General features: G+C 39.1%; 3 protein-coding genes across 5 annotated transcripts in view; 2 read left to right on the top strand and 1 right to left on the bottom strand.

Annotated features, from left to right (window-relative positions):
- The window catches only part of TRAPPC3L (trafficking protein particle complex subunit 3L), a 32,865-nt gene extending 26,815 nt beyond the window's left edge, over positions 1-6,050 (bottom strand). The window contains exon 1 of one of the 3 annotated variants that reach the window (XM_013959036.1): positions 5,973-6,050. The gene's annotated coding sequence lies outside the window, so the exon portion shown is untranslated. The remainder of the gene's footprint in view (positions 1-5,972) is intronic. The other 2 variants (XM_013959035.1, XM_067293816.1) reach the window with 2 other exon arrangements.
- CALHM4 (calcium homeostasis modulator family member 4) lies at positions 1,983-5,793 on the top strand. The gene is made up of 2 exons (XM_013959030.2): positions 1,983-2,540; positions 3,393-5,793. The coding sequence occupies exons 1-2, from the start codon at positions 1,983-1,985 to the stop codon at positions 3,777-3,779; spliced, it is 945 nt and encodes a 314-aa protein (XP_013814484.1). The 3' UTR covers positions 3,780-5,793.
- Positions 6,051-6,282: 232 nt separating the features above from the next.
- On the top strand, positions 6,283-19,356 carry RWDD1 (RWD domain containing 1). The gene is made up of 7 exons (XM_067293814.1): positions 6,283-6,434; positions 8,532-8,597; positions 10,860-10,990; positions 13,514-13,657; positions 14,671-14,803; positions 16,227-16,289; positions 18,791-19,356. Exons 1-7 carry the CDS (start codon positions 6,362-6,364, stop codon positions 18,901-18,903), a joined length of 723 nt encoding a protein of 240 aa, XP_067149915.1. The 5' UTR covers positions 6,283-6,361; the 3' UTR covers positions 18,904-19,356.
- Positions 19,357-23,507: the final 4,151 nt, after the last annotated feature.

The raw sequence follows: 23,507 nt of genomic DNA, 5'->3' as shown, positions 1-23,507 counted from the left end.
GGTATAATGGAAGACTCTTATAAAACACATTTTGAAGATAATTCTGTAATAGCCAGATACATTTGACCTACTTAATTAGAAGGAGGTAAATTTTGTCAAAATGCAATGCCACTAATACATTTAAAAAGTTATGGATGGTCTTGTGTTACTGAAAGAAAATGAAGCTTCAAAATGGCAGCACACTGGACTGAAATTTTGTTGTGTGGTCCTACTCTGCTCAAACAAACAAGAAATTACAACAGATTCCAGAAAAACAGTGGCAAAGTGCTGCTGCATATTTCAGCAAATTTTGACATCACTTCCAGTTTTGCATAATGCTGTCACTTAGTTTTGGAGGCTGCACTGATAGATTGTGACTGAGGATGAGACAAGGTGTCCTCCCTAAACAATGCACTGGAGGAACAGGGTATGGCCTAGCAAATAGACAAGGCATGTATAACATGTCATAGACGCGTATAACAGCTATGACAGCGTCACTGCTATCTAAGTGGATACCACGAATGCTAAAATTACCTTTTGTTCCCATCATAAGTTACTATAAGCAATCCCTTTTGCAAGGGAAGAGAAGAGGCTGTACAATCAGACACTATTATGTCATATAACCAAGTATACACATGCTGTACAGATGGCTGGGAATGCAAAGACAATTTTCCTCACAGCCCTTCTGGCTTTTTTTTATGTTCTGGGTAAAAATGTTTATATTGCAGTCAGTTAGACTTCTCATAACTTAAACACATAAATATTTGCATATTCAGCAACATATTTAACTGGGGTGTGTGATGTACAGAAGTACTGGATAGCATGACCTCAAACAGCGTGCCTGGAGAAAATCATTTGGAGTGAAATGTTTTAAATTAACCTCTGATAAAGGTTTGATTTGTCAGAGATGCTGAGAGCCCAGATCATACATCTCAATAGTCAGAAAACAGTTCTGAAAATGTTTAACTTAAACATTGCCATCTACCTCTCTGTCCACAGAATGGGATGATACACAAAATCTTAAACATTTGGATTATAAGCATGCTATATAAATGCCAGTTATTATCATGAGTATGTTTAAAGCTGGCTTGACACTATAAAAAGTGAATGGCAGGTTATATTTATCCAAATAATCTTTCCTAAAGAAACAGCATAAAGCAACATTCAACACTGTCAGGAAACCAAACATGTTAGCTTGTCACTGGTAAATCACTGAGGTCCTACTCACCTTTCTTTGTCACCTCATGGTCCGTCAGCTAACTACATCTCAGATTCCAGCATTTGGCGCACAAATTGCCTCAGAATGAGAACTGACATTAATTGTGAATAGAATTAGGATTCCAAACCTTGTGCAGTTTATGGAGTATTTCCATTTTTATGTTGATGCATTTTAAAATAATCCTAGAGATTCTTTTTTATAATCAGTCCACTTGCCAAAGCTTTGTTTGGTTATTTTTTATAAAGGATAGCTGAAAGCTTTTTTATCGCATTTGCTTTATTCTACAATCTTTATTCTAGACCCACAGCATGATTCTGCTAATTACCATTGATTAGAAAACAGCTGGCCAATTAACCCTAATAGGGAGCCAACAGTTTGACAGCACTGCATGTCCTCCAAAAGGTAGAGAGAATTTATTGTTAGTTTCAGGCAATTAGCAAGGGGCTGGCAAAGCTCATAATTGCCTAAAAGCTAAATGTTCCAGAACCACTGAGATAATTTATTGCATCAATTAAAACAGATGATTGGATATCTATAAGTAGATTTAAAGCTGGTAAACAATCTTCTAGCTATTATGGAGTAGAGTCAGGAATTAGTTGAAGGAGAAAGCCTAGTAGGCTTGTTACTGTTTTGTTTTTTGGGGGGTTCTTTGTTTGTTTTTTATTCATTCAACTGGTGTCTGTTTGTTTGAAATATGGTCTGTCATTAATTGATACTAGTTAAACATAACTAAAAGCTAGCATTGACCTGAAGCAAAAGCATCTGGTAAAGAGTAAGATCTAAAATGGCTTACCTTCCAAAGTGGCTAACTTTTCTAAAAGGCAAAGAGGTCATTATTGCTAATGCTATAATTGCAATATTGACAATCGGTGGGCAGCAACTTTTCTCCTTTTTTATGTTCAGCTGCCCCTGCCATGTTGGGCAGAACCTTATCTATGGGCTGGCTTTCCTAGGAGTTCCTGCACTGATCCTTCTGATTGTTGGTTATGCTCTTAATAACCAGACTTGGAGGCTAGTTACAGGCAAGAGATCTCCTCTTCAGCAAGAGGGTACATGTAATCACTTACTGCAGTGCAAACTGACCTGCTTTGTCTTGTCTAGCATCACCGGGAGAGCACTGGTTGCTCCAGTTACGTGGCTAGCAGTCACCCTGATAAACGGCTCATTTTATGTGTGCGCTGTGAGTGAGTATGTCTCCATGTATTATTTTGGAGGTAATCCTAACATTACTGCTAGCGAACGCAGAAAGATATTGGCTGCATTTCCTTGCAGTCAGTTAGTTCCTCCAGAGCTCAGTAGGGCAAGAGATGAAGTGATTCTCCTCCTCCGATACCAGTCACAAGTGAGTAGCTTATGTTATTTCTGTTGTGAAGCTGTTGCCTGAGGATCTAATGAGAATTAGAGTTAATTCAGTGGACAAAGCATTAGAAATAATGGGATCTGTATCTTCTGCTTTGAGTGCCAAATCTTTGCGAGTTTTGAAGTCTGGCTTGCTCCTGCAAGTGAAACTGAGCTTTAGGTATAGCAAGTTATTATATGTAGTTGTCCCATTTGTTACCTACTGGAGGAAATGTTCTTCCCTGCATAGTATCTTGAGAAGTACCAGCAAGTAAGCCAAAGAGATGTGCAAGAACCTGGGGGGGGAATGAAGTTTTTTGATTCAAGAATAAGAAATGTGGCTAAGGGTCCCAGATTTTGAGGGCTTCACACTAGCCAAACCAAAATTTTGCTCTTTAAGATGACACTCATCTTTAAAAGCTTATCTAGTGGGTAAATATTAGGAGGAATAATAAGCAGTCGCTTTAAAGAGAAATGGGTATAAACAGGCTATAAGCTAATTTGGGCTAGATATGAGATGGTTTCTCTGTTACAGACTTCCAAGAATAGTTTTGGAAGCCAAATCCTGAACAAATAATACAACAGGGCTTCACTAAACTTCAAAGAACGCCTTTTTATATAGCTTCCAGCAGTAGGCAGGGCCTGGTTTTGATGACAATAGACCCTTACCAGGCTTATGTCTTGTTAACCTTCTTACTCAGGAAAGATTTTCATATGGATTTTCTTATGCTCAAAAGCTGTCACAGTGGGTATCTTCAGCTGTAATAAATGTACTGTGATACAAGAGACTATGCCAAGAAGCATTAATAGTAAAGTTTTTTCTTTTTTTTAATTTGTTGCTTTTCTTTTTCTGAAGGTGGCCGGCTGGCTTCTGATTGCTGTGGTAGTCATCACTGTTTTCCTGTCTTACTGCCTGGCAAGCTGTTTCTCCCCACTCAGCTTCCTTCATTTCAGATACTGGACCAACTATGTCCACAATGAGCAGGAGCTCTTTGACGAAGCAATGGACCAGCACTCCAGGCTCTACGCCATGCAGCATGTGAGGAAGTTCTTTGGCTTTGCCCCAGGGAGTGAAAATGTGAAGGAAATCCGTATCCCATCCCTTAGAGAGTGGCAAGCCATTTCTGGACTGGCCTTTTTAAAATTAGTGGATGAGGAGCATTATGACTACAGCCTCCTCCATGACTGGGCACTCAAGGATTCTGTAAACAGAAAATACCTGGAGATTGAGACCAGAACTTGACTCTGAGAGCTCTGGGTCCCCACCAACACTTTGCAGAAAGGAACATGTCTACCTCCATACCAGCCCCAAGCTGCTCTGGAACTTTTTGATGCATTATTACACTGATACCTAAAGTTCACGAACAATTACATCTTGACAGTGTAGTGCTTTAGCATGTTTATAGCCCCCTTTCCTGATTGTGTCTGACTCCTGTGGGATGTGATGGTCTTATGTCTAATCTGGGGTGGGCTGTGTCAGAAAGCAGAGGGCTCCAGTCTGATACTTCTGCAAAAAGGATGAGGATGTGCCCCATCCCTGGGAGAGAAGGTTATTCCCTAAATGCTTTTTTCCTTCCTCTCATTAAAAATATTTAAAAATTAATAGCAAAACCTTGACCCACCCCCTAAATGTGGTGAATGATTAGATGCTATGAGTCTGATCCATTCTGTACACCCTAAGAACAGATACCCAACTTTCTGTCTTAGTGACCCCTAGTGGAAAAGCCTTATTTCTTCCCCTTCTGCAACTCTGTTGTATTGTGTAAATAAAATATATTGAGCTAACCACAAGCTGTATCTGTGGATACAGCAGTATAGGAGAAACATACGGGGAAGCTTCTGCAACAAAGCCCAAGTCTGGATATAGTGATGAGAGAACTCCCAGTCTGGTAAAGAGATAAAATGCCCACTGAGATGCACAAGGCAGAGGGGTGCATAACATAACAGCTGTAAGAGTTTCAGGTTTCCACCTGTGAAGTTAAGTATTTTCTGGCTGAAAGCAAAAACAAGGTCAGTCTCCTGTTCCTTTATATATACTGCAAAATTTGACAGCTCCCACTTGTCCATGTGTTGGCCTACTCTACAAATAGCAACTCACAATGGGAAACAAATCTTACTCTGTGCAGTAAAGTTTGGTTTGCCTGTGAAAAACTTACAATTTATTCTTAACTGCTGTGCCATAAACATCACTGCACTTTAAAACTATGAAATTAGTGAAAGAAGTTTGGATGGAATTTCTTGTGTTTACTCAGTGTAGTTATAATGTGATCTTATGGCATCATATTCTCTCCACACTAACTTTCTAGCACATGCTTTTAATTCCGAGGAGGGAAAAATGCATAACATAACTTTTCCTAACACTTTCTCTATTGTCTTGCTGCACATACAGTGTACACTGCAAATCCATATGCTAGATTACTGCATGCTATCTGTAGTTAAAAATGACCCGAGTCTTCAGGTGGGGGAAAAAAAATATTTAGCACATGCTACTACAGAACGCAGCAGCCAGGAGCATGTTAAAATGCAGGTCTTGCTGAGCATATTTGATCTTGTTTTGAAAAGATTGAAAAAAAGGTGCTTGCTTTTGTTTACAAGCTTAAAACTCAAAATATGCATATGCTGAATAACTGAAATGATACCTGACAAATACTTGGGGATTTTTAAGTATTTGTTTTATGATGTATTTCACCTGAATCCTAAGCTTTCCAATAAGTAGAGCTGTATCTTTCATGTGAATTGCTTGGGAAGCAAGTATTTCTGTGTCAACAAATGCAATCTCTAATTTTACTTAAAAATCTGTGTCATTTTAAAAAATAAGACAACAATATGTGTAATCTGGGAAACATACAACTGATTTGTGTATCTGAAAGTTTTGATAAAAAGGCTATGCTATCTTCTTGATACAAATAATAAAAAGCTGGCTGCTGTCATTACTTTCTGTGGGATTTTTCCACCTCCTCACTTTTTTACAATCCCACTACATAATAATGCAATATTTGCAGGTAGTGGAAAACCTTCAACTTCCTTTTATTTCCTGCCAAACTGTAACTTTTAAATAAAACCTCATATTTTCCAGTTATTTCCCTTAATTACTATTTGCCCTGTAATTTTTGTCTTTTATAGTTGATAATTTGTATTTGGAATTTTTTAAATAATAGTTAGAAGTATTAGCTTTATCTGTCATTGTGAAGCAAGCCTGCCAATATTCAAATAGACTATCATCCTGTTAGACTGTATTATTTATGTAAACTACTAAATACAGCTATAGTGGTATACATGATTTGGTGTCTTTCCCTTCACTCCTCTTTGATCCCCAAACTGTCACGGGGCGGTATGAAGTAAGGCACAGCTTCCAAAAGAACTTGTGATTACAGAAAATCAACGAGGTTGGTACTGAAGAGTCTAAGCGTGTCTGCTAAAACCTGAGTCACCTTACCCGAGATCAATTTACAATTTCAGTTCACTCACAACCCAGCCGCCGCCATGACACGAAGGCGCGTTCCGTAGAGGGCGCGTGCGCGGGGGGAGGGGCGGGGCTTAGACCTCCCTGCCCCCGCCCCCCGCCGCGAGGCGGGTCCGAGCGCGCGAAGCCGCCTGCCCATCGCCGCGCGGCCGCCCCCTCCTCAGCCCAAAGGCATCCACCGCAGAGCGATCCACTGGCGGCGCGCGGGGACGGCGCCAGGCGTGCCTAGCCGACGCCCGAGCGAGCGGGTTGGGGGTTGGCGGGGAGGGGAGCGCGTGCGCGTGCCGCGCCGCGCCGGTTGGGAGCGGGGCGGGGCGCGCTGCGCGGGGCGCGCGGCCCATGGCCGTTGGCGGCGGGCGACGATGACCGACTACAGCGAGGAGCAGCGCAACGAGCTGGAGGCCCTGGAGTCCATCTACCCGGACTCCTTCACGGGTGAGCCGCGGCGGGGCGCCGCCCGTAGCCCGGCGCTGCCGGGTCCGCTCCGCCACACGGCCCGGGCCCGCGGCGGGCAGCGCTCGGCGAGCCGGTGCCAGGGAGGAGCGGCCGGCAGCGCTCCTCGGCCAGGGCCCCGCGGCCGACCCACTTCCCCTGCGCTCCGTCTGCTGGGATTTGGCTGGGGCACTGCCTCACTTTCAGCGGCGCAGCCTGAACTCCCTCTTCTCTTCTCTTCTCTTCTCTTCTCTTCTCTTTTCTTTTCTTTTCTTTTCTTTTTGTTTTTGGGGGGGGGGTGTCCCTTCAGCCGAGACTTTACGCTTTCTTTCCAGTTGTCCCCGACCGCAGTTTCTACCAAGTTCTTGTAGGTCTGGGGTTGCTCGTGTCCACGATGCTCGTTTAAATGGCACTTAAGTCTGTAGCGCGCCCGCGGCAGCCCGTCACTGCCTCGGATTCCTGTATCTGCACTTGAGCTGCGGCTGGGGCAAGGATAATCTTTGGAGAAACTCAGAAAAAGTCGCCTTTAAGCAGGAATTCAGGAATTGGCTTGTGTGTCGACCAGTTTTCCTTTCTCATAACTGCTTCTCACAGTTGAAAAGCGTGGGATGTTTTAGGGTACTTAAAGATGCAGTTTTCTCTGTAAGCGTATTGTCAGTATCTACCTTATTCCATTACAGGCCTGTGATGAGCAAAGGCAAGGTTTGCTTCCCGCTTGTCATATATTATATTGCTAGAGCTTGCATGTGATGGATACATTTGCTCTTCAGATTCTCAAGGTTTGCCTAGATACCATCAAGCTATTAACGATATTTGCCATACTGGCTAATCCACTGTGATTTATGGTGCTCAGCATCCAGGGAATTTAACAGTGAAGAAAATTGCCTTGCATTTTCTGTACCTGCCTGCACAGTACCTACTCTGCACTAAGTCCCATCGTCTCTTATTTAGCAGTAACTTCATCGCACAGACTTTACCCACTAGATTTGTCCACTGCTATTGCCTAGAAATCTGCCTGGGTTCTTCAGTTTTATGTTAAAGGTATATGAATTGATCACTGATGGCTAAGGATGCTGAGTCACTGATTGTAATATACTTTTGTACAACCAGTTTCAATGCTTACTCAGAGTTACTGTTCATTCCTGCAGTGCTCTTGTGCCCAAAGAGGGAGGGAGAAAAAAAGATTGTTATAATACATTAGCAATTGGGCAAGATTTGATTCATACTGTTAGGTCATACATACTAGATTCCAAATAAACAGTTTTCAGCACAGGTTTTGACAATGATACAGAGTAGTCCTTATGCAAGGATGTGGTCCGCAGCCCAGAATTTTGCAGTGAGATGCAGTCATCTAGTCTGTGAAACTGTAGATCATAGGGCTCACCCTTTGTGTGGCCCTGCAAAATTATTACTTTCCACTTGTCCCTCTTCTAGCTGCCTCATTTATGCAATTTCATTCTAGTGCAGTACTTGGATAGTTTAAAAAAAAAAAAAAAAAACCTTGATGAACCTGGTGGCTCATGGATTAAATTTTTGTATTGACTGTTTACAATCCCTCTTTCTTTTAGGTTGCTTCCAGACCTGAATTGTAGACACTAGAAAGAAAGCATTATGTATCCCTTTTTGTTTTAAGAAGCACTTGTTACTTTAAGTTGTCCTAAATATAGAAATAAGAGCAAATATACTGTAAAAATAGTCTAGGGTTAAGAGTACACTGGATACTCATCATACCTATCTAGCACAATCAAGCGTATTATCTTGGTGGGGGAGGGGGAGTTTGCACACATTCTGTATCCTAACATTTAGTGGTATGTAAATTTGCACTATATTTGTCTTTTGGTGGAGAAACTTTTTGTGTATTGTTGATGCTATATGCTATTATACAAAACACTCTAAGTGTCACATCATACAGAAAATAGTTGTTAATAGAAAAGTATTTATTAAATAGGGGGAAAAGGCCCTTAACATTGTATTAAAAAGCTACCTTGCCTCATTAGTCCTACAGAAATTCAGGTTTAATGAAATGAAAAAGTGATTTTCTGTTTTAAGGAATCTCAATCTCTCTCTCCCTCTCTCTCTTCTTCCCCCTCCCCCCAACAGTATTGTCAGAAAAGCCAGCGACTTTCACAATCACTGTGACATCTGAAGCAGGAGAAAATGATGAAAGTAAGTTGATTGTGGCTTAAAAAATATATAGGAGGGAAGACCGTTCTGTTGTAACTTTCAAAATTGTAATCACTGTTTCAAAGTATACCTCCATATACCTGTGCACTATTTTCTGAAGTGTACCTCCACTTGAAATATCTTGTATTTATTATGTTTATGCTGCTCTAGGAAATCTTGATGCTGTCTTGCAAGGACTGGTTAAGGTCCTTCCTTTTAGTCTAGAGAGGTGTAGATCTTGGGCACGATGTTTTTCACATAAGTACAAGGAGCAGTGTTAGAAACCTGCCTAAAATGTTCAAACTGGCTCCAGAACTGTTGGTCTCTGTTTCATCCTTGTTCTTTCCAGGATGACCTATGACTGTTGCCATAAACTGTTGATTTAGTTAGTGTTGTGGACAAGTTTCTGAAAACTAAAATAACTATTTAGGGCTATTAAACTATGCTTATCAGTGCTTCATGATTGAAAGGGAATAGGGATATTCTTTCTAAGATGGTGTTATTCTCTTATAAAAAGGTAAAAGTAAGCTCAAAATCAGTAAGGGGGACAGTTTATGTAATATAGAGAAATAAAGATTCTGAACTAGTCTAGGATAAGGTGCTGCATGTGCAGAAAGCTCTTTATCATCAAGTGATGTATGTGTTCAACATATCTTTTGCTTACAGACTGGCTGATTGTAGTTCACTGTGTCCCTATAATGTTCCTGATAGGGGCCATCAGCACCCAGTGCTATATCATAGAAAGGCTATATGGTACCCTGAAATACTTTTGACAGTCTGGCATGTCCAAATATGCGTTAGCTCTTAGGACAGAAGACATGTGCATTCAGAATTTTAATCCTTTACACAAGCGAGTTCAACTGGTAGCCGAACTCCATATGTCTTCTACATGAACCTTGTAGTTCATTGTGCCCTCAGAGATGTGTATGTGCATGTATCTAGAATTGTCTCAGCTGGGATAGAGCTGAATAGCTATGTACCTAGTTTCTGCATAAGCCTAATTCAGTAACCAAGAATTAGTTATATCTCCACTTGAGCCCTTTGAGGGACATGATCCAGCAGACATTCCCCAGAAAGTGATAGTTCTGGTGATCTGTGTTCATTTTACAAAAATGTTGAAGCGGACCCCTCCTTTAGTGCAAATACCTAAGCTCTGGTCTGTGGGGTTGTGCTCTCTCTTGCTGCTTCTGTTTTCTGATTTTCTGACTCTCAAATTCTTTACAGTGCAGCTTCAAAAAGAATAGTTGTCACCATCCCTGTAGTAGCTTACAACCGTGTTGTTAGGTGGTCTTCTAGCAATTTCATGCACACCAGCCATATGGGAGAGTTGAATCTGTGTATCACACTTGGGCAAATAGGTGGCTCCTAAGGAACAGTTCCTGAATGAAGAGCTATAGGTCCCAAGTCCTTCCATAAACATTTGGTAACTTTGTACCTGTTTCAAATAATTGTATGGGCTTGTTGTAAGCAAGCCTCACTCCAGGTAAGCTTGAGAGCTGCTGTTCTGAGTTACTGTTAAAAGGAAGAAACTGCCACTGTTTCCTTCAGTTTTAAAGGAACAAGCCCTGCTCAGAACTGGTCTCTGTTCTGAGTAGACTGCTGGGCAGCCAGAGCTGTGAGTCCTGAACTGAAGGAAGCTTTCTCCCTGGTATTCTGGGAAGGATATGTGAAGGGATGGAATATGATTCTTTTCGATGTTGTTTCCCTGTTATCCTAGCATTGAGTGGCTTCATGTTGAGTGTGTTCTCCTTAGGCAGTTCTCCTCTCTACTTAATAACAATTACTGGATACTGTGTGCTTGTCATATGCTGTATGTGAAGTCCTGGTGCCTGACACAGTGGTTGAAACTCCAGCCAGGTGTCCAGAGTTTAAAGCGTTAATATGCTGAGGTTTTCTCTAGATCTGTTTGTTAGGACTGCCTCCTTTTCTCCAGCTTTAAGTGGGGTGGGGGATTAAAAAGAGATTATTGCTCAAGGACCAACCACATCACATAAAGTTTTCCAGATTTTCCAAAGTCCTTTCAGACATGAATAGTTAGTAACAGTAAAGTTCACCCTTACATAAACTATCTTAATTTCTCACTGCTGTTCATATGTTTAAATCAGTTCATGTAGTTTTAACCTCTGTGTAAGATGATTGCTCCTTTAAGACATTTTTTTTTCTATTTTAAAATCTTTTGTTTTTTATTAGGCTGCTGATGCAATAGAAAAATAAACAGTTAAAATTATAAAGTTATCATAAGAATATGGCTTTTTTGTCCTGTAGCTGTCCAGACAACTCTTAAATTTACCTATAGAGAAAAATATCCTGATGAAACTCCACTTTATGAAATAGTCTCCCAGGAAAATCTCGAAGATAATGATGTCACAGACATAATAAAACTACTAGAAAAACAGGTAAGGAAAATGAAGTATCTCAGTTCTTCCTGATATCACTTCACATTTCATTGTCCAGGATTTATCCCTCTAGTCCATTGTTTTCTGAGGTATGTCCTACTGATCTGAAATATATTCCCTACTGTAGGGACTCACTTTGATTTTTGAGCTTGGTACATTCAAATTACAGATCTGCTTTTGTGGTTGTTATGATAAATAGTGCATTATTATATCTTCAGGAATTTTTTTGTTAATATCTTATGTGAACACTTCAACATGAAATAATTTCACAGAATCCCAGAATGGTGATTGGGTTGGAAGGCACCTCTGGAGATCACTTGGTCCAACTCCCCTGCTCAGTCAGGGTCAGCTAGAGCAGGTTGCCTGGGACCATGTCCAGTTGGGTTTTCAATATCTCCAAGGATGGAGAATCCACAACCTCTCTGGGCAACTTGTGCCAGTGCTCAGTCACCCTCACAGTAAAGAAGGGTTTTCTTGTGTTCTTGTGCTTCATTGCCTCTGATCTTGTCACTGGGCAGCACTGAGAAGAGTCTGGCCCCATCCTCTTTACACCCTCTCTTCAGATACTTATACACGCTGATCAGATCCCCCCTAAGTCTTCTGTTCTCCAGGCTGAACAGTCCCAGCTCTCTCAGCCTGTCCTCGTATGAGAGATGCTCCAGTCCCTTAATCATCTTTGCAGCCTTTCGCTGGAATCCCTCCAATAAATCCATGTCTCTCTCTTTTTTTCTTTTTTTTTTTCCCTTAATTGGGGAGCCCAGCACTGGACACAGCACTCCAGATGTGGCCTCACCAGCGCTCCCCTCAGCAGAGGGGAAGGATCACCTTTCTCAACCTGCTAGCAATGCTCTGCCTAATGTAGTACTGTTGGCCTTTTTTTGCTGCAAGAGCACATTGCTGGCTCATGATCAATGAGTTGTCCAGTAGGACCTCAAGGTCCTTCTCTGCAAAGCTGCTTTCCAGCTGTCAGCCCACTGCCTGTACTGGTGCCTGGGCTTATTCTTCTCCGGGTGCAGGACTTCGCACTTCATTTTGTTGAAATTCATGAGGTTCCTCTCTGCCCATCTCTCCAGCCTGTCGAGGTCTCTCTGAATGGCAGTACAACCCTCTGGTGTATCAGCCACTCCTCCCAGTTTTGTATCATCAAGAAGCTTGCTGAGAGTATGTTCAGTCTGATCATCCAGGTCATTAATGAAGAGGTTAAACAGTGTTGGCCCCAGTATCAACCACTGAGGCACACCACTAGCAGCCGGTCTCCAGCTGGACTTAATGCCACTGATGACAACCATCAAAGCCCGGCAGTTCAGCCAGTTTTCAGTCCACCTTTCTGACCAAGTATCTAGCCCATATTTCATCAGCTTATCTGAGGATGTTATGAGAGACAGTGTCAAGAGCCTTACTAAAGTCAAGATAAAGAACATACACTGCTCTCCCTTCATCCACCAAGACAGTCTTCTCATTACAGGAGGCTATCAGGTTGGTTAGGCATGATTTCCCCATTGTAAATCTATAATGACTGCTCCCAGTCACCTTCCTGTCCTTCATGTGTCTGGAAATAGTATCCAGGTTTAGTTGCTCCATCACCGTCCCAGGGATTGAAGTAAGGCTGACTGGCCTATAGTTTCCCATGTCCTCCTTCTTGAAGATAGGAGTGACATTTGCTTTCTTCCAGTTTTCCTTTAGAAGCATGCATTAATGAGATAAACAAAATAGAGATAATTCAGGGCGCACAGATATAATGATGAAATGGAAGAGCTCTAGGGCTTCCCCTCTTTTGCAATTCTAGCTTAACATGAATTCATTCAACTGTGTTATAATATTTGTGGAAATAAGCTCAGACAAATAAGTTCAGACAAAATTAAAAGTACTACATCAGCCTTCTTTTTTTTTTTTTCCAAATAGTTATGTTACTAGAAAGATCTTTCAACCATTGGGACTAGTGACTATGCATTGTGAAAGAATGTGTACGAAACACCTGTTCGGATTCAGAAATTCTTTACAAGTCCTCCCTGCCTTAATATAGCATATTCTGTTCTACAGATATGTTTCTTCTTTTCAATTTACAATGCTTTCTATAACCTTCCTTCCAACAACTGATTTTTTTTTTTTTTTTCTTTCCATGGGAAACTGTCCCACTTCAAAGGAACGTGTATATGGGATTAAAGAGTAAGCTATTCAAAAGAAGAGAGGCTCTGAGCGTCTGCTGTCTCTAAGATCTATGGTATTCAGATCTTGGAGTTGTGATCCTACTGTAGACTTGTTTTATTCATGGAAAAAGCCTTCCTGAAGTCTAGAAGATGTTGATAATCTGAACACAGAAATCATTGTTAGTGCTTTGCTGCCCACCCGTTTCAGGCTCATTTTGACTTGGATTTGACAGTGAGCTTTTGAAACTGGTGCAAAGTGCCTCAGTTGTGCTATTTACATTGGCACAGCATCATGCTTTCCAAACAGATGTATTCATTCAGTTACTGAAGGCTTGAGGTTCTACTTCTGTTTGATGCTGCCTTCTCTATGTTGCAGGCAGAAGAAAATTTGGGAATGGTAATGATTTTCACTCTAGTCTCAGCAGTGCAGGAGAAATTAAATGAAATAGTGGATCAAATAAAAACACGAAGAGAAGAGGAAAAGAAACAGAAAGAACGAGAAGCAGAAGAAGAAGAAAAAGTATGTAAAACACTGTTTTCAACTAAAAATTTCCCCCTTTTTTCCTGCACAGGTTTGATGCAGTTGCATTGAGAGAGGAACAGCTAGCCCAAAGTTGATATAATTAGAACTTGAGAACTTGAAGATTCTCTGGGGCACTTTAGTGATTTTTTTTTTTTTTTTAACTTTTTAAAGCAGTCTTTTCAGAGGTTTATTGCATGTTCACAATTACTTCTAGCATTATTTCGAAAGCCTGGGTCAGGGATATTCCCCCAGTGAAAATGGAGTTGCAGTAGCCAGTCCATTGTTTGAAGTGCCGAGAGGGGATGGGGAGCAAAAAGGGCTAGAATATGCCACGCTGTGCAAAGGCTGCTCTTGCTCTGAGGAAGCCTCTCTTCCTTGGTTGACTGACTGGATAGGGTGGAAGCAGGTCCCACTGCTTGTCCCATCCTCTACAGTCTTCAGGACCTGGTATTCTCTCCCTACTCGCCATGTGGTTTTCCATCCATGGGATGCACTATAGTAAATATAACTACTGAGTCTTTATTTTTCTTCCTCAAAAATAGCTAGAGAGTGGTGGGACTTGGAAGGTTCAGAATTTCTGAAAATGTCAGAAAAGTGGTAAAAAAAACAACCCAACTCAACCAAACCTTTCTTTTCTCTGCTGACAAGACAGAAAAATTGAAGTACTTTAATAGAAAATGTTTCAGTTTAGATTATAAATAGGAGCTGCTGCCTACCTATGGATAACCTGTATTAGTGATATATTACTAACAATATTACTAACAATTGCACTGGAGGTCCAAAAGTAGTAATATGGGATTTTCTGTAATAATTTCCACCTTAGCCCCATGACAAAAAAGTCAAGAATATGTGCTTTTTGTATGCTCTCTTGTGGTGAGGATCAATTTATGAGAGTAATTCACAGCAAGCAGCACTTCTGCAATATTGTAACTTAATGAAGAGAATGCTCATCTTCACTTGTAGCTTTGCCAGCTGATTGTGTTTGTGGCCTTGATTTTTGTTCTTTTTAGCAACGTTTTCATGGCACTCCAGTTACAATTGAGAATTTCCTAAATTGGAAAGCAAAGTTTGATGCAGAACTCCTAGAAATAAAAAGAAAAAAAATGAAAGAAGAAGAACAAGCAGGCAAAAATAAATTAAGTGGTAAGACTTAAACTTTTTCTGAAGTTTTTGCAATGCTATCAGACTATAGTGACAAGTCTAAAATTTATTTTCACACTGAAAGATGATAGTAATAAATAAATTTTAATGCAGTATCAGATTATTGTCCTTATGTCTCGAACTGAAGTCTTGAGTGCTGATGTTAGACTAAGTACAAAGCAGTTACATTCAAGATTTCTGCTGAAATCATTAAGGTTCCTAAACTGTGGTTAAGCTTCTTTACTGGCTTGTGCCAGACAGTGTACCACTTTGACCTGCTGCTGCTGCTGCCGCCGTTGTCCTGGCAGAAATAGTTGGGAATTGTTAAGCAAGAGAAAGAGTCTACATCAGATTTTGGTCTTTATTGCTTTGGCAATAGGACACTGGATCATACAGTGAATTCAGATTATTCTAATGCCTGTTGAAGTTTGGGATGTTGTTGCTGGAGTGAAGCAACACAGGCTGTCTGCTGTATGTGACAAGCTTACGATAAATCTATTGAGAACAGTAGCCTCTGCTCTGATCTTTTGGAGAAGAGCTGTCATTGCAGTGGTTTCAGCAATACTACACTCTGCAGTTCTGAGTTTGTCCAGCAGAAAGCAAACTCTCTATTCTGTGGGCAAAATGTGGGGAAATGACTTTTCTTTTGAGAACCTGCATATAAGAATAAATCTTGGGCAGTATCCCCCAGACTCTCCACAGCTTAGCTTTAGTCCATGAATCTGTTGTGACCTTGGTTCCTTTTTTAACCCAATTACTTGAGAAAACCAAACTTACGTGGTCATGTTTTATCACTGTTATCTTGTTTCCTCCCTTCTCCCAATAGTTTTTGAAACCTGTGACCAGTTTTGATCAAATCTGACAGAGAGATAGAAGTCTTAAAGATAGTAAGTTGCCACTAGTTTCATAAAAAGCTGTACAGAGTAGAGGAGACATTTGATACCGCTCTGAAGGAAATACATTCAGGCATCTACAAAGATGAGATGGTGGAAATCAGGCTTCCTCTAGTTTTTGTGCTCTTAAAATTATTGTTAGCCTGCTGTGTCTATTTATAAGAGTCTAGTTTACAGAATCTCTCCTTTTGCAAAACTAAAAATGGGCTTAATCTCAGGTGTTACCTGTGCAACCCCAGTAGAAGTAAAAAATATCGTGTAAGTTTTGCTGTGCATACCAACCACTCTTGTTGGCAGGAGCTTGCATAAGTGATGCAGATGCATACTATTACTTTTTTTGGAAGATGCATCATTTATTTGGAAAAAGTTGTGAGCATTTCCTCCCCCATCTCCCAATTAGAAAGGCTTCACTGTACCTTTTGTGATGTTTTCTTGCACAGATATAGGATCCTGTGACGTTGTTGCCTTATGTTGGCCTATTATTCCTTTCAAAATCCTGCTTGCTAATATGTTTTTCAATTTGTAATTTCTAGGAAAACAGCTATTTGAAATGGATCACAATCTTGACACATCTGACATCCAGTTTTTGGAGGAAGGTAAATATGTATTTGTTTCCACTGTTGAAAGACAGTGGTTTAAAATAGGTCAAAATTCCTAAGCAAAATTTGTGTTACAATTCTGATTAAAAATCTTACCTCAGTATCTGTTTTAAGTTGGAAGATTCTGGGTGAAGTACTGTTTTGAAGGTTGAACAAAAATGATAAAAATTCCCTCCAAAAATTTTTTTTCAAGATCCTAAAGCATATTTATTTTTAGTTTTAAGTTGATAGTATTATTATATATTAATATAATAATATATATTAATATAATGTTATTTGATATTATTTCTCTTGCTTCTATTCAAGTGTTTGGATTGGAAATAAAAAAAAAATGCAGTTTTCTAATAGCCAGCCTTCTTGCCCCCTATTTCAATCATAGATCTTAAAGTTCTACTTTTTTCTCTGAGTCTCAACACCAGTAATAAACATCTTACAGGTCAAATTAAATGTTATTTACAACTGTGCAACTCAGCTTTTCTTCGTGATTTTGTGCAGGTTTGTCTGACTGTTATCTTACTGAGAAAATTGCCCTGGTCCCAGTTAAAAACGTTACAAGCCTGTGCCAAAAGCTGTTAAACCTGGAAAATTTGTTGAAGAGGAATCAAAATAAATCCACGCATAATCATATACCTAATTCATTTTCTGCACTACTGTAGTATCCTAGTTTAAAATAATGATTTTGTGTTAAGGCAATTGTTTCATGTGACTTTTTATCTACTGCTGTTGTCAAATACACATGCAAAGAAGAGCCCAGAGTTATCTCTGGGTGTAACAATTAAAACAAAATGTGAAGTTAGTTTGTCACGAACATCAGTGAATATACACCTGAAGAAGTGGCAATGTATTTTTATTTGGGGTGGAGGGGAGAAGAGGAGTTTGCGGGGGTTTGGGGTTTGGTTTTTTTACTATAGAACGTAATTTAAACTTGCCCTTCTCCAAAATATTCAGAGTGAAGATGGCCTGTTCATTGAATCTTTAGCTTATTCAAGGGAGGAACAGACCTCTGTATTTTGGTTCTGTGCATGCATTTTTCACATAATGACTTGGGTTTAATGTGTTACCTTTAATCCTGTTACTAATATGTTAACTTTAATCCTTTTTCTATCAGTGATAAAACTCCTGTTCTTTTGCTGGTTTGCATTCTAACATAAATGTAACAGATTAGTATTACTTATTATATTAAACTGCAATTATTAATCTTCACAGCTGAAATGGCATAATGATATTATCTGTCAGCTGGAAATGGTTTTAAAGGCGCTTTCAAAAACAGTGCAAAAACTTATTCAGTGGCCAGAAGATGTCGCTATTGTCACGCACAAATCAAACGACAATAGCTGCGAAGTCTTACCCTTGCTTTATTTTCATCTCTTTCCGAAGAAAATGCGAAAGAATGCAAAGCTTCATCTTACTTCTAAAACTTGCAGCCTGAATAGAAGTCTGAAAACTCTTCTTTTTGAAATATTAGTGCTTGTCTTCAATAGTTCTCTGCCCTTCAAATTTGCTTATGAAGAAAATGCTTTTTAAAAAATAATTCTGTCTGTTCTGGTGTTCCTTAGCATGCACTTGTATACACTTAAATACATAACTCTTTGTATTCAGAGCTTTTTGGGGAAACTTGCTTTAAGAATACATTAATATTAATTTTTTTTGTATACATAATTAGTAACAGAGAGAAGCGTATAGAAAACTGTTTCCTAAGAACTGAACAATACAAACTGAATTTAATGTGTGCGAGAGGTTAAAAAAATGAAATTGGAGGTTTAAGCAAGATTGGAGAGACTTAGAATGCTGTTAGACTGAGTATGTAGCAGGCAAGAAGGCTTGAAAGACAAAGAAAAACATAGCGTACGCCTAATGTCCTCTTCTGAGCTAGCCAGATGTTCTTGCATATTGTTGCTCTAGTAATTAGAGCCTTGAACAGTTAATCATGCTGATAATGAATACTTTCATTATTATTTAATGATTACAATATAAATATTTCTATTAATGTTAGACAATATAATGTTATTTGATATTTAAACATTAAGCTATTAACTTTAGAAAGCTGGAGAGAGAGACATACACACATGCACACACCAATATATATAAATGGTGCATAATGTTTCTTTTAATAAACCATAAAAGTGTTTCTGTGATTGTGGCGGTTGTAACTATTCTGACTTTGAGGTCTAGAGCTCTCATTTTAAAAATAGGTAGGAGAAAGGATTTCTGTTTCTGGGAACTACTACAAACATTAACTTTCATTTTTCCAGTGGATTGTGAGGTCCTATGTCACGTTTCTCTTTACTGGGTTTTTGGTATGAGGAAAAAACTTCACTTTAGCTGTAAAAAGATAAAATATAGTTCTTTTTCCATGCCCTTTGGGTATATAAAAAGCCAAATAAGTTAACAGATTTCTGCATTGAAGAATGAATATAGAACAGTGTTGTGCTTTTTGTTGTTCAGGTACTTTGTTCTCCTGCTTATATGGAAAATAAATTATTTTCTTTTCCTTGCAGCTGGAAACAGCGTGGAGGTTGATGAATCTTTATTCCAAGAAATGGATGATTTAGAGTTGGAAGATGAAGAGGATGACCCTGACTACAACCCTGTTAATTTAGATAGTGATTAGACTTTTTTTGAACTGGATGTGTCATCAGTATGGACATATGTAAGGAAGAGAGGCAGGCAGGAAAGCCACAGCATCTGTGGCTGTGCCTAGAGTGCATTGGTTTTCTTTTTCTTTTTTTTTTTTAAAGAAAAAAGCAAAGTATTTTAAATACAGGAGAATGGTCTTCTGATGACTTTCATCATAAATAAATTGACTTTAATATTTCAGATGAGAAATTTAAGGCATGCTGATCTGTCTGAAAATACACACTTCTATGTCCTCTCCTTTATTTTTTCCTTCCCACTTCAGTAACTGTCCCTTGAAGAGACATGACAACAAGCAAAATGGAAAGATATCAGAGCAAGCACTAAACACACCTGCGCTTGAAGACTGAGCAGCTTTCTGCTGTCTTCCACCTAGGATATATAAGGATATATATGGGCAGTTTCAGTGAATAAAAGGGATCACAAAATATGCAGTTACTTTTTTTTTTCTGTGAAATTCTATAATGCTTCAAAAAATGGTCAGTTCTGGGGCCCCAATCTGTCAGATTCATGAACAGCTGTAAATAGGCAGCACTAGTCACCTTTTAATAAGGCACAGCCTTCTTAAATTAAATGGAAACCATTTGTCTATTACTAGAGTAAAATCTCTGTCATGATAAGGATAATAGTTTCAAAACCACTAGTTCAATTTTGCAGGGAAAAAAATCTGAATGAGATGAAGTCCTCTTAAAAAGTTTGGTTGATTTGTTTACAAAGGATTTTTTGTTTGTTTTCTCCTTTGGAACTTGTGCATCAATTAATTTTGATGCAAAGAAAACCCTACAAAAATTGATTTGCTTTTGGCTTTAATAAGACTTTGTCTGAGAACAGACTATGTGAACACACTGTCAGTGGAGTGTATGATTCCTATTACTAGCCAGTGAAAGTGAAAATTCAGAATATAATACCAGGGTTTATAGAGTGCATGTAGATTTGAATGTAATGGGAGTTGTTTTAAAAGCGTGTTGTTGGCAGCCTGTGTAAGTCTTAGTGTGACATCTAATACAGGTGCTAACCAACTTGTGATTTTTAACCATTTTAAAGAGTTGCTTGTGGAGCTAATAGTTTGATGTTAGACTCCTCCCACTCTTGCCATCTCCAAAAAAACAAGCCCTGCAAGAACTGCATTGGTGATCACACAGGCTGTGTTTGGCAACACAATGATACATCAGCTAGAAGGCTGATAATACGGATGAAGGTTTCAAAAGACACCTCTCCAAATAGAGAACCAGCAGGCACATCAGTGATGGAAAAAACTGTGTGCTGAATTTTAAAATGCTTTAGTATGATTGCCTTAAGTGGTTAGGATTGAATCTTTGAAAACAGGATTGCACTAAAGCATCACAGTGCTTACAGGGAAAACAAATTTATGAACTTTAATGTTTGGAATTCCCATATTCAAGATGACAACTTTCATCCCAGAAATAATTTAATGATGTGTACCATTTTTTCTGCTCATATAGCTCTGGAAATTGTCCACTTAGAATGATTGTATTTAATATGTTTCAGTTTCTTTTGTATTAAAGAGGAATAAACATGGGTTTCTAGTAGATGAAGTAAGTGTTAAAGTAGCCTGTAAATAGTTTTATAAATTAACCATGTCCCTTTGTTCCTCCCCTCCTCTATTTGATCTCTTTAATTTTGGCTACTAAGAACTTTAGACAAGAATTGAGTTTTCAGTGATAATTTTGTAAGTTTACAGAGCAATAAGCATGATCTCTGCTCCGTATGTTTAAAAGCTTCTGAGCTAATGTGGAATGAAACCTGACTTTGCCAAAGATATGGTTGGATTGAAAGTTTTAGGGTGCCAATATCCAGCTTCTTCTGTAATTGCTAGTACACTTTAAAATGCTCTTCAGCACTGAATTATAATTTTCATTTGCCGAGTCTTAATTCAGTTGCACAAAAAACTCTTAACTTCTAAGGTTTTTTAGCATTGTCAGCCATGTATGTTTAAATCTGGCATTTTTTCATAAAAGCAGTGAGTTAGTTCTGTGTAAATATGGATTGAATCCAGGAATATTGTGTAGTCTGCAAAAAATGTGGTAATCTGAGAAAAATTTGAAAGTGTGTCACTTAGAAAAGAATCATCTGAATAGGAAAAAATGATTTTGTCTCACTAAGGATATTTCTAGATTAATGGAGTTTTCTATTCTGTTGTCAGATCAATATATTTATTGATTTTCATGTAGAGGGTGTGTAACTTGAAAAAGCTAAAACAATGTCAAAGGAGTTAAAATGTGAAAATGTGGGTTTTTTTCACTGTTGTGAAATACATCTGGTATTTCAAAGTGGAGGAAATAATAAGAGTTGAAGTGACAAAATATTGCTTAAAAAGTCCATTCTTCTAAGTCTTTAAAACAAGGCTCAGTGACTCAATCTGAACTTCTGAATGACCCAATGAGTTCTAGACTTGTTTGGTTTTATTAGTGATTGCCACCTGTGAAATAAAGGGGAACTTGACTGAGAGTGGACTTGACTCCATTTACGTGTTTTAGTTTGCTGAAATGGATGGAGAGGGGAGCTTATTCTATTTGGTGGAAGAAGTTTAGATGAGATATTTAAAATTTACTTAGGCACTTTGGATTAGACTGAAGAAATAACTTTGACAGAATTTTTGTAGTTCAAAATCATGGCGCTGACAACCTTGTTAGTATTCTTTTAACCTTGTGAGCCTAAAGCTTAAAATATAATGTGTTTAGGGAGATTATTATGAGTTGCCTCACTACCCTATGACCAGAACTACTTTAGTCTTGATCATGCTGCGTGTTTTGAGTAGTTGGTGCCTGAGTTCTATTAAAATCCAAAGGATGGTGCCTACCACATCAGGATGCTGCAGGAACACAATATCAGGACATACCTGACATGCTGCAAGAACTAGGATTGGTGCAAAAATGCAATTATGATTGCCACCTGCTTTAAAACAAACAAAACCTGCTGGCGAAATGCCCCTCTCTTTTTTAGCAGGTCAGTGCCTAGAGTGTTTTGGCCAAGAACTGGGAGCTTAAAGAACAATTCCTTTGGGATATTCAACTTCAATCTTTCTCCTAGGAGACTTTTAACCAGCAGGCTACAGTGTGTCCTAGGTATCTCTAAACTGCATGGTTGCTGAAATAAATTCAAAGTTTGGACCAGACAGGAGACTCGGCCTGGATCCAAGATACTGAGATACTAGATCCTGAGGGAAAGAACTGTCATATGACTGCTCTGAGTTTTGTGTTGCAGAATCTAAGAGGTGCTGAAGTACCTTTTTAAAATTGTCCCTTCAGTGCTTCGCAACTGGGCTCTGATTAGGAGAGACAGAAGAGCTACTTTTCAGGTATAATTCTTTGAAGTAATTGCATTTACTGCCTTGAACCTGATTCTACTTTCTATACTGAATGCTAGTAAAATTGTCTGCAACTGATAGTGTTAACTGAGGTCCATACTTTGACATAACAGATTTTTATTATTTTATTGTGGTTGTATTAAGGTTTTACTGGGGCTTTTTATTGTTAGGATGAGGCTTGTAGATATAGTCTGCCACTGGAAAAAGAGCAAAGATCAAGGTCCTACTTGTAATCACTAGTTCTGCTATTTGTACTTAAAGCAAACTCAGCAAAAGGCATACATTAAGCTTCTGACTTTGAACTAGTTTTACCTTTTCTGTGGCCAATGTAAATATGTACAAGTGGAAAAGATCCCTGGTACCCTTTGGGAAGTTCAGACTCGCATATCTAGTGATTACGTAGGTCACACAAGTTTGTATTGTAATTTATTTTCTTTATATCAGGGATATGAAGTTCCCAGAAGGAAAGATGATCTGGTTGTAACACTGAGCGACATAGAAGTATTCTTCTTACAGGTTAATTATACAAGATCTCCTTTGTCTAACAGAAGCAGCTATCATTATGGCACATTATGCTGTGCATGAATAATTCTGTCCAGGAAAAAGCAGCTAAATGTATCAGAAGACTAAAACAGATGGATTGAAAATGAGAGGAAATAGCTGATCCCAAGCTAGGATGTGAACTCTAGGGAAATTTTACATTTTTCAAACAGTTTATGGAAAAAAACAAGGTAGATGCTTTTGTCAGTTGAAACAATGGTTTGGAATGTTTTTGAAGTTAGAAATTATGTCCTGCTCTGGCTCAGTTGTTAGGACAATGATTCAATAGCAATTGAAAGCATGCCACCCTAGTATGATGGTGCAGACCTCATAGCGTGAAGCAGGGATGAGTGTTCAAAACTTGCCTTTCTTCCCAGTGAGTGCAGTTGGTATCTGGGAAAAAAGCTGAGGAAGAAACATTTTGTTCCAAATAATCACCTTTCCCTGTGCCCTCCAGACTAAGGCTGTGCTGAAAAGGATGGGCAATTATTAGAGGAACAAAAGTGCTAGAGACTTAGAAACTTATCGGTGCATGTATGGGGAGGAACTAAAGTTCTGCTTTGCGAGTAGTTTCAACAGGTAGAGTTGATAAAATATGCAGGACTTGGACCTCCCTTTGCACGCAGCATAAAATACATTACTGTCTATAAACATGAATATATCACAGACCAGATGTGTGTGAGGAATGGAGTTGTTTGCAAATGTATTTTGAG

This window comes from Apteryx mantelli, chromosome 3 (genome assembly GCF_036417845.1).
Source record: "Apteryx mantelli isolate bAptMan1 chromosome 3, bAptMan1.hap1, whole genome shotgun sequence".
In the NCBI taxonomy this organism is placed as follows: Eukaryota; Metazoa; Chordata; class Aves; order Apterygiformes; family Apterygidae; genus Apteryx; species Apteryx mantelli.
The sequence above is the reverse complement of the archived record's forward strand: the minus strand, read 5'-3'. Positions and strand labels throughout refer to the sequence as shown.

Bases quoted from the DNA above. Each gene is read 5' to 3' on its own strand.
- CALHM4 (XM_013959030.2), top strand. From the start codon at position 1,983: ATGGCTTACCTTCCAAAGTGGCTAACTTTTCTAAAAGGCAAAGAGGTC. The intron at 2,541-3,392 runs GTGAGTAGCTTA...CTTTTTCTGAAG, and splicing joins TCCTCCGATACCAGTCACAA to GTGGCCGGCTGGCTTCTGAT.
- RWDD1 (XM_067293814.1), top strand. From the start codon at position 6,362: ATGACCGACTACAGCGAGGAGCAGCGCAACGAGCTGGAGGCCCTGGAG. The intron at 10,991-13,513 runs GTAAGGAAAATG...TCTATGTTGCAG, and splicing joins TAAAACTACTAGAAAAACAG to GCAGAAGAAAATTTGGGAAT. The intron at 16,290-18,790 runs GTAAATATGTAT...TTTTCCTTGCAG, and splicing joins CATCCAGTTTTTGGAGGAAG to CTGGAAACAGCGTGGAGGTT.